At 37.4% G+C, this 11,528-nt stretch overlaps 1 protein-coding gene across 1 annotated transcript in view; it reads right to left on the reverse strand.

The window, feature by feature from the left end:
* The window catches only part of LOC145249356 (uncharacterized), an 11,498-nt gene extending 8,493 nt beyond the window's left edge, over nt 1-3,005 (reverse strand). The window contains exons 1-2 of the mRNA XM_080110930.1: nt 1,366-3,005; nt 157-954 (exon numbers count right to left, since the gene is read on the reverse strand). Of these exons, the coding sequence (XP_079967056.1) occupies nt 157-954; nt 1,366-3,005 (2,438 nt within the window). The remainder of the gene's footprint in view (nt 1-156; nt 955-1,365) is intronic.
* Nucleotides 3,006-11,528: the final 8,523 nt, after the last annotated feature.

The raw sequence follows: 11,528 nt of genomic DNA on the forward strand, positions 1-11,528 counted from the left end.
CTAACATTTTTTGGTATGGGATAATTCTTTATCTCTTCTACTTTGGCCTTTGCTGGGGTGATCTTCCCATGGCCAACCACATGCCCTAGATATTTGACCTCGGCCTGGCAGAACTCTGTTTTAGCTAAGTTTATGGTTAATTTGGCCGTTCTTAACCTCTTAAATACTTTTTCAATTGTTTCGATATGTTCTGCCCATGTGTCATTGTAAATGACTATGTCATCGACATATGTATCTATGTTTTTAATCCCAGCAAGGCATGTGTTCATCAGTCTTACAAATGTTGCTTGGGAATTCTTCATCCCAAATGGCATTACGCGATATTGGTATGCTCCTTCTGGGGTTACAAACGCCGATATTTGCTTGGCTCTCTCGGTTAGAGGCACTGCCCAGTATCCCTTAAGAAGGTCGCATTTGGTGATGTATTTGGCATGTCCTATCTTATCTATACAGTCGTCTGTTCGTGGCATAGGGTATGCGTCTGCCTTGGTTATCGCGTTCACTCTGCGATAATCTGTACAGAATCTCACTGTTCCGTCCGGTTTATCGACCAGCACGCACGGTGATGCCCATTCACTTTGACTGGGCTCTATTATCTCGTGTTCGAGCATGTAGTCTATCTCCATTTTCATTATCTCTAATTTCTTCGGACTTATGCGATACGGATGTTGTTTAATTGGTTCGCTCTCCTTTAGCTCAACATCGTGCACTATTGCTCTTGTGCGCGTAGGTGCGTCAGCAAATAGGTCGCTATATTCTGTTACCATTCCTTGTAACTTTTGCCCTTCTTTCGGCGGTAAGTGTGCAAGTTTGCACCCTAGGTTACTCATTATCTCCGAATTCTTTAACTTAATGGGTGGGTCCTTTTCTACAGGAAGATCTCTTTCGGGGTACTCATCACTTACAGCTTCATGGTGACACTGTGCTGTCAATATTGATTTTTCTCCCGCCCTCCTGAAATATTTTTTCATCATGTTCACATGACATACTTGAGTTTTGTTTCTACGCTTGGGGGTAGATATCTTATACTTTAGTGGGCTTATCTTTTCAGTAATTGTGTACGGTCCCTGATATTTCGACTTGAATGGTTGACCATTCAGGGGTATGAGTACTAACACTTCCTCTCCTTCTTCGAACTTTCTATCTACTGCCTTTTTATCGTATGTGGTCTTCATGACCCTCTGACTACTTTCTAGGTGGGTCTTAGCTAACTTCCGTGTTTCGGCTAAGGTTTGTCGCATTTTAGTGACGTAATCCGTCATGTTATTTGGCAAGGGTTCATCGCTGACCCATTTCTCTTTTATCATTTTTAATGGTCCTCGTACCTGATGACCGAAGACTAGATCGAAGGGACTGAACCCCAACGAGTCTTGGACGGCTTCTCGAGCTGCGAAAAGCACAAATGGAATCCCCTGATCCCATTCGGCATCGTGTTCCATACAATAGCCCCTGAGCATGGTTTTCAGGGTGGCGTGGAAGCGTTCCAGAGCCCCCTGCGATTGAGGGTGATAAGCGCTGGATTTTATGTGGGTGATTCCCAGTTGCTCCGTAGCCTGCTCGAATAGCCTCGACGTAAAATTAGATCCTTGGTCTGTCTGTATGGTTCTGGGTAGCCCCATTTTAGTGAAAAAGTTTATCAGGGTATCTACCACCTTTTTCGTTGATATGTTGCGCAGTGGGATCGCCTCTGGAAACCTTGTGGACGCGCACATTATAGTTAATATAAATTTGTGTCCTGTTTTGGTTTTGGGTAGCGGTCCTACATAGTCCACTATTACCCTACTAAACGGTTCTTCCACTGCCGGTATAGGTTGGAGTGGGGCCGGGGGAATATTCTGGTTGGGTTTTCCAGTCTTTTGGCACGTCCCACAAGTTCTACAGAACGTTTTGACATCTCCCACGATTCCTGGCCAGTAGAAATGTCTGGTCAACTTTTCTAGGGTCTTGTTGACACCTAGGTGGCCCGCCAGTGGTATCTCATGTGCCACTTTCATGATATCCTCTCGATACATGTCGGGTACCATTACTTGTTCCCGCACAGTATCTCCCGACTCTCCCTTTGTCTTGGGGGCATTCCATTTCCTCATTAGTACGCCCCTATTGAGGAAATATTGACTTTTTGATTTGTTAGGATATTCTTCTCCAACCCGACAGAATAAGGGTTTTAGGTCGCCGTCATTCTGTTGCTCCTTGATCAGCACTTGTCGTGGCACGGGTAAACAAGGTTGGGGTGTTACCACCGGTCTCGGTTGCTTTTCCCCTGACGGCTTGTCTTCTACATTTCCCCTCTCTATCGCTCTACTTCTTGTGGTCACCCCTATGGGTTTCCCGTCTTGATATTTCGCGATTTCATTTCCTAGTATCATGGCTACCCCTGTCATCGGTAATTCGTCAATTACGCCTACAGTTATTTCTCCTGAGCCCCAATCCGACACTAAGTGGACTTTAAATAGTGGAATCGTTATGGGTCTGTTTCCTATGCCTCTTATCGTGGTCGCTCTACCTGCGGCTCTTGTCGCTTCTTTAGGCATGCATCCTCTTTTCACTAGGGATTGGGATGCTCCCGTGTCCCTGAGAATGTTAATGGGTTCCCCTTGACCTTCCTTATCTCGCGCGATATATCCTTTCGATATGAAGGGTTCGTACGTTTCATCTATTCTCTGAGATATCGCCCCTTGTGGTTTGGCTGGGGTATTTCGATTCATCTCCGTGAATCGTTTCGCCTGACACTTCGCAGCTACATGACCTGGCTTCCCACAGTTGAAGCATACTATAGGTCTCGCTTCCCGTCCCAGTACTGGTCGGTTGGTTGTGTTGAGGGGATCTCTGATGGGTACTCGTGGATTTTTGTACAGTGTCTTTACTGCACAATGTTCCCTGACCTGTGACTGCATGGGTCCCTGTAGTTTTGCCCTGCTTCTCTTGTGAGTCAATATGTATTCGTCGGCTGCCGTGGCTATATCGATTGTTGTTTCAGCCTTTTTGTCGGTCAGGTGTATCCTCATGTCATCGGGTATGCAGTTTTGAAATTCCTCAATTAACATGAGTTGTTTCAATTTGTTGAAGTTACCCTCTATGTTTTTGGCATTGCACCACCGATCAAAATAATTCTCTTTGAGTTTAACGAACTCTACGTAGGTTTGTCCCTCGCTTTTCTTTGAGTTTCTGAACTTCTGTTGATAAGCTTGTGGGACGAGTTCATAACTTTTAAGAATTGCTTCTTTTACTACCTCGTAATCGGCACAGTCTTCCGCTGGAAGTGTCGCATATGTCTTTTGGGCCTTACCGCTTAATGCCGTTTGTAACAGCATTGCCCAACACTCTTGTGGCCAGCCCATATTTAGGGCGGTTCTCTCGAAGTGCGCAAAGTAATCGTCCGCCTCCTTTTCTACAAATTTTGGGACCAATTGCACTTGTTTAGTTATGTCGAATCTGTTTTGTCTGACTTGCTGTGGCTGGTGAGCTATACTTAATTCGCTCATCCTAATCTCTTGCTCGATTCGAGCTTTTTCTACCTCGGCTTTCGCCATTATTCTGGCTTTCTCTAGTTCGACCTGATCAGGAGTCATGGTCGTTTTCTCCGCCGGTAAATCTTCCAGCACTTCTTCATCGAAGCGGTCATTGTATACCATGTGCTCAGCTATTATTCTCATTAACTGGCTTTTCCTCATAGCTCCCCTAACCTCTAGGTCTAATTTCTTTCCTATTACTATTAGATCATCTTTTTTTAATCTATATAATTTATCTGGGGATGGATTTTTAAGGAATTCGTCGGTGTCCGTCATTTTGCCTTACCGTCCGTGTATAATGCACAAGTACGTTCACGAGGATTTTTTTTTTATTCAAGCAAGGAAATTACACTTGCTTGGTGTATAACTGATCTCCGGAGAGCCCCCATGTGACGGTACCACAAGCCTGTTTCTTGACGAGAACCTCCCTGTACGGTACCAAGGTTGGAGTTCTCAGAGAAAATCCCAAGGCCGGGCACGCGTTTTGAGAAAAGAAAAGTTTGACGGGTACCGACTGCAAATTATGCGGTCTCTATGGTACAGTGTCCAGGTTCAGACCAGAATCGTTGTGGAATATACTCGAGGCATTCACGGGCGGCAATGTAAGGCAAACAAAAGAGACACAAGTCGACACGGGTATGAGAGTTATTAAATCAACAATCTATTTAAACAAATTGAACCGGGTAAAATGTAACTACGAAAACAGAACATGCAACTGAAATCATAACTGAAATAACATGAAAAAAAAAAGAACAAAAGAATATATACATGCAGACAATGATTTGGGACAAGGAGAGGGGGGGGGTGAGTGATATTTCGATTGTCTTAGGAAGGTTCTTTTTGTTCTCTTCGATGAGAATCAACGAGATATGAGTGATACTCAGAGAGGGGGGGTCACACTGAAAGTCTCAAGATATAGAGATAGTTTTTCCCTCTTTCCTCTATTTTTTTTTCTTTTCTTTCCCCCCTTTTATTTCTTCTTCCTTTTTTTCTTTTTTTTTATAGTCAATGATATGTTACTTATGGGCCGATCAACAGGGGGGGATTCAGCATTTAGGAAAAAAAACCTTAGTTCGAGGGTTGCTTTTCTTTTCCCCATTTTTTTTCTTTTTCTTTTTCCTTTTTTTCATGGGGCATTCAACAGTTCACATAATTGATCGAGCAAAAACAATTTAGAAAGAGTTACTTAACTTCTTTTGTTGAGTCGACGTTCAATTCACCCGAAGCTTCTTTCCCTTTTATGAGGTGCTGGTTTGAAGGATCGATTCTCGTAAATTCCAATCCATTTATGCTAAGGTGGATATATGTTATTCCTTATCAGCACGGCGTGAATTCCAATCGATTAGTGCCAAGGTGGGTATATATTGTTCCTTTGTGGCACGATACGAGTCGACGAGATATTTTTCTTTTTTTTTTTTTTCACCATGCGAATCAACCGCGGTGTTTCCATTTTTCGAGCAGAATGCCCCCACACATGTTTTCGTGTCCACCGCCTTCGTCGAACTGCTTTGATTCTCCCGCGTTTTTCTTGTTGGCGACAGTTGAAGGTCATTGTGTGGGTGTAGAAATCTAGGTCGCTCGGCCAGCCTCATTTTGACTCTGTCTGCTAAGGATTGGGTGTGGGAAGGGGTGTCTGCTTAATTGATATATATGAAGGGTGTGAAAATGTTTCTCTTAACAATATGAACGTACATAAAATACAAGGTGCTTTAAATAAGTTTACAGACTTATTCGTATAGGAACTTTTATTGATTGTACACACATGAAACCCTCGCCCCCTTCAAAGTGATCTCCCCCGGCTTCAATGCACTTGTTGTACCGATCCAACAACGTTTGAAAGCTCTCATTGAAGTCCTCTTGTGTGGATGTGTGAACGACTATTATCACAGAGTCTTTCATTTCCTAAATTGTCTTATAACGACGGCCTGAAAGGTTTTCCTTGAGCTTAGAAAATCACCAAAATCACGGGGAGTAAGATCTGGACTATAGGGAGGATGAGGAACCGTCTTAGTGCCCATCCTGGTCAAATAGTCTGTGGCAAAAATGGAGTTGTGGATTGGTGCATTCACACAAATTTCCCATATCTTCAGTTCCTCGCGGATATTGTGTATAGAGTTCCCACACCGACGTCAAACTACACTTATTCGGATGGTCCTTATACATGAAATTCTTTATTTGGCAAAACAACTCTAGTGTTCTGACATCCTTAATCCTCCCACACAACTCATCATCCATCACAGACTCTCTGTCTTCATTAAATCTCTTATGACACTCAAAAACTGATGCGCGATTCATACAAGATGGTCTAAAAGCAATCTGAATCATTTCATACGTTTGTGCGGCATTTTTTCCAAGTTTAAAACATAATTTTTTTTTTCATATTGTTTTTCTAAAGTGTCCTCCTCACATCCAGATTACATTTTTTGTAAATTCACCAACTGTGACAATCAGGCTTTAGTAGGATGTATTCCAATTCCTGCTGTAGACCTTCATTTGAAGCTGAAATCAAAAACATTGGTTAGTCATCTAATAAGATGTATAACAATAACATACCGAATTTTCAAAAAAATCTACAGCAATTTTAAATGCTTGTACAAAAAACGTCGGGAAACTTGTTGCAGGAATCTCGTAATTTGCTGGCCGTTTGCCCCCCCCCCCACAACAAACAAATATGTCACAGTAACCTTTACGCTTTAGTAACCCAAACGCTTCAGGTAGCAATGTGCCTTGTGTGGGGTGAATAGAAAGAAGTGAAATACGTAAACAACTAAGTGCTATTAAATATTTTTTTTTTATCTATTTTTTATTTTCAGAGTATAAAAGATAAATACTCTTAATTCTAGCTTTCATTTTCTATCTCTCGTCTTATTAAATTTCGCGAACTTCTTATGCTAAACGCCATTTTCTAATTGTTAACAACCTATCAACTCGCTCCTTTGAAACTTATGTCCCTAGGTGCTGCATCTCCAATTATTACCTTCTGCTGTACTCGCGACTCGCATTCGGAACCACTAGCAGACTTGCAAGAACGTCATTCCAGCTTCTTATGACGTAGAAGACCTGTTGGACGACCACTTCAAGAAGCCTTCCTCGATAGAAATGGCAAGACCTTATTAAAAGATTACCCGGAGGCAAATAGACAATTTTGTTATGCTGACAGACTGCTTCTCCTTACATCATGGAAGTTAAGCGACGTTGGACCTAGTCAATACCAAATGGGTAACCATTTAAAAGGGTAACGATTTGAAAATATCTGTCGCTATATTAAAGAAGTTGGCGGCACTCAATAAAATAGCTATTGCTATGTAAATATCGGTAATAGTTGAGATTTTAATTACTGTATTATATATATATATATATATATATATATATATATATATATATATATATATATATATATATATATAAGTGATGGCTGTAGAGTTTAGCTTCCTAGAAGTAAATCCAATGAAATGGCATGTGTCTACCAAAAAGTGCTCAATGAGTAAACAGAGCAGGTATTTTAAATTTATATAAACATTGATGGCTACATATGTGCATACATGTTTCTGTAATCACCCGTTACCGGGGAGATTACGTCTGCAGTTCAAGAATTACCCTTGAAAACTGAAATTTCAAGACACAAAAAACATTTTCTTATTTCGTTTACAAAATTAGAATCTTGTCATCTAATGTAGGTATGTATGCATATTTATGTATAGGGGGTTAGGTGTGGGAGAGGATAAGTGAGGACTGGGAACAATGCATTCCTTACAGTCTTTTATCTCTTCATATCTTTATTTCGGTAAAGAATAATTTTATTTATTTTTTTTATTTATTTTTATATTCTTTTTTTCGCCTCTTTAGTTTTGCGTTATAAATTACTTGAGAAATCCGACATTATGTCTCCTATAGCCAGCGGTCAAAAACTTTAGGTACTAAGCATATTCCCGACGGCCACCCAGTGTGGAGAAAACGGTATTCTCGATTTGCATATACGCATATTTCAGAAGTAAACATACACATATATATACTCAGGAGTGGATACACACAGTTTCGTATATTTCCTTACACGTGCGCACAGAAATATAAAATATAAATAAATATAAAATGTAAGAAAGCTACCAACTTCTACATGCATAAATATACATAAATATACGCATAAACATCTATACTCTCATACACTCGCGTACATATATATATAGACATACACGCACACATATACAGAATGTACATATACAGTTTTATATATTTACACTAAACGTAAACGCACATCCATATAACATACATAAATACCCGTACACGATGTTACTACTACATATATATAGCAACATATATAGCCATATACACACCCACATATCATATACTACCGCTGTTATTATACCAATACTAATAAAACTATCAATGAGGAATTTCTAAATATCCAAGAGGCAAAATTACAAACCTGTAGATCATAATCTGATTCACCTTTCGATAAACACACATACATATATACACAGATATACAAGCATACACACATATACATGCACACATATATACATATAGATTATATACCCATAGATACAGATGCACCCCTATCCACACGTGTACATTAACCCACAAAGATATATATACAATACATACATGAGACACATATACATACATAGATATATAGATATCTATATACACATAAGTATACACTTACATATATACATAAATATACATACATACATAGACACCCGCGTACCCATACATATAAATATACAGCCATACATATACATACACATACACATACATTCAACACGCACATATACGTATTATCTTAATTAATAGTCAAAAACTTTATTTAATAAGGTGCCCTCTAACTTTTAACTGGGCAAAGTGTGCGGTGTCTACAATTGCATTTATCTTGTTCGTTATTAGTATTTTTATTTATGGTATGGTTGTTCTTGTGGGGTTGGTTTGTTATTATTATTATTATTATTATTATTATTATTATTATTATTATCATTATCATTATTATTATTTCTGCTAGTGTTGGTTTTATTTCTGTCATGGTGTCTACTTTTTTTATGGTTTATTTTGTTGTTGTTTACATTGTTTTCATTTAGTATTTTGTTATTATGTGCCTTAATTATCATCTCTAAATTTTCGAAAAGAACTGTAAGATAACTTCAAGGTATTTGTATTGATGATTTTGTGTAGAGATGATAATTAAGGCACATAATAACAAAATACTAAATGAAAACAATGTAAACAACAACAAAATAAACAATAAAAAAGTAGACACCATGACAGAAATAAAACCAACACTAGCAGAAATAATAATAATGATAATAATAATAATAATAATAATAATAATAATAATAATAATAATAATAATAATAATAATATTAATAAAAATAATAATAATAATAATAATAATAATAATAATAATAATAATAATAATAATAATAATAATAATAATAATAATAATAATAATAACAAACCAACCCCGGACAAGAACAACCATACCATAAATAAAAATACTAATAACGAACAAGATAAATGCAATTGTAGACACCGCACACTTTGCCCAGTCCAAAATAAATGTCTAACAAAAAGCGTAGTTTATCAAGCAACAATTTTTGCGAAAGAAAACCCGAATAACAAGAAATATTACATAGGCATGACTTCCTTAGATTTCAAAACCCGATACTATGACCACAAAAGCACATTCAAAAATAAAAAAACACCGTATAAAAACAACACTAGCGAATAAATACTGGGAACTCAAAGAAAGCGGACATTCGCCGGTAGTCGAATGGAAAATAATGAGACAAGCTACTACATGCAGACATTTAGACGACCCATGTAAATTATGCCTCCATGAAAAATTTTCTCTCCTGTACTTTAAAGAACCTCAAAATCTATTAAACTGTAGGCGGGAAATAGCAAACAACTGTGTTCACAAAATAAAACTTACTCTAGGATAGCGATACAAAATAGCTTTAAAACTAACAATAACAATAGAAAAAAAAATAAATAAATTAAATAAACATGAATATACATAAATGATCACATACATATATGTATATATATGTATATATATATATATATATATGTATATATGTATATGTATGTGCATTGTTGTGTGCACATAGGTATATTTATATGTAAAAAAAAAAAAAAAAAAAGGAAAGCGGCCACCTAAAACCACTAACCTAGTTTTAAAACAGATCCTTTGTTTGAAAAAATGCATGCCCATTGGCTGGTAGAAAGGGCGCGGTGGATACTAGAAAGCTGATTGGCCGACTAGAAATCCTCAACATATATAAAAACAAGAAGCAACGACAGAATTCGCGCATAAGCCTGACGAATCCTATAGTTGGATGAAACGCAGAATATTCAGTGTAGCTTAATAGCCATATATATTTTATAAATTACTAACTAGCTCTACCTACGTATTGAGCACTTTTGACGTAAATACTTAAAGTTTACGCATAAATCTATACTTTCGTATATTAAATTTCTGCGAATAAATGAAGTAGTTATAGGTATATATATATATATATATATATATAAATATATATATATATATATATTTATATATATATATATACATACACACACACACACACACACACACATATATATATATATATATATATATATATATATATATACGCGTATGTATGTATATATATTGTGATAAATTTATGAAAATGTATAAACAATTATTTTATTGATTTTTAACCGAGAGGAGATATATTTTCACTATATTTTATTTACTGTCTGATTTTTTGCGCCAAAAAAATCCATTCTCGTCTGCTCGTTCACATTTTGTAACAAAAGCAGAAAAAAGGGGAGGAGGAGAATGAAGCCTGCGAGCAAGAGGAGAAGGAATAGACACAGATAATGTGAACGAAGGGTGGAAGTGGAAAGAGAAAAGATAGAGAGAAATAAACCGCATAGAGGGAGATAGGTCATATATATATAGAAATATAAACTGTATATAGAAAGAGAGAGGTAGATCGTATATATAGAGAGGGTACTGGAAAAAGTTGTCAACAGTCAGTGGAGCTTTGTGCTTCGAAGCGACAGGTCATAAGAAGGGAAGGTGGAGGCAGCGAAGGTGGATGACGACATAAGAAGGGAAGGTGGAGGCAGCGAAGGTGGATGACGACGAATGAAGGATGAAAGGAGCAGTGAAATATTTACTTAATTTAAGGACTTCGATGAGCTTCATAAATAAAGACTTGAAGCAACTAATATACACGCGGGTAATGAAACGTAAACAATCCGAAGGACAGAAGTACGAAAACTAACCTGCGCGCGCGTAATCAAATGCAAACAATTTACTGGAAAGAAATATATATGTATAAAAAAAAGAGACAAAAGAAAGGTCACATTTCAAATGACATTCAGTGAGTTTTTCAACCAAAACTTTCATTTCTCCAACATCTCTCTCTTACCCTAGAACCTGTATCTAATTGAGCAGACGATTTTTTGTCTTTAATGTGAACAGTGACTGTTGATGATATATTTTTCTCTCGGTAGAATTTGAATCATTAAATCATTTCATTTAGTTAGACATATTTAATTTTCTTTTCTTGAATTTTATTTATTTTTTATATAGATAAAAGTTTGTTAATTTTTCGACGATATTTGTCCTCGTTATTTCTTATGTGATTTCGTTGTCCAGTATATTTCATTTTATTGTTGTCTTCGAGACGGTTATCTCATTCCCATAACAACGCATTATCAAGGAACCTGGGAAACTTTTTTTTATATATTTCGTTACGTCACCCATCTCTACCGTCCCCAGTAGGACTGGGATACGTCGTAACAACACACACACACACACACACACGCGCACACACACACACGCGCACACACACACACGCGCACACACACACACACACACACACACACACACACACACACACACACACACACACACACACACACACACACACATATATATCAGGTTAAAGGTATTCAGGAGATAAAACCCATGATTTAAAACGAGGTTACTAAGAGTGCTCAATAAAAAAAGAGCCAAACATATTATTTTTATTT

Source organism: Euprymna scolopes, chromosome 28 (genome assembly GCF_053919585.1).
Source record: "Euprymna scolopes isolate OS-2025 chromosome 28, ASM5391958v1, whole genome shotgun sequence".
In the NCBI taxonomy this organism is placed as follows: Eukaryota; Metazoa; Mollusca; class Cephalopoda; order Sepiida; family Sepiolidae; genus Euprymna; species Euprymna scolopes.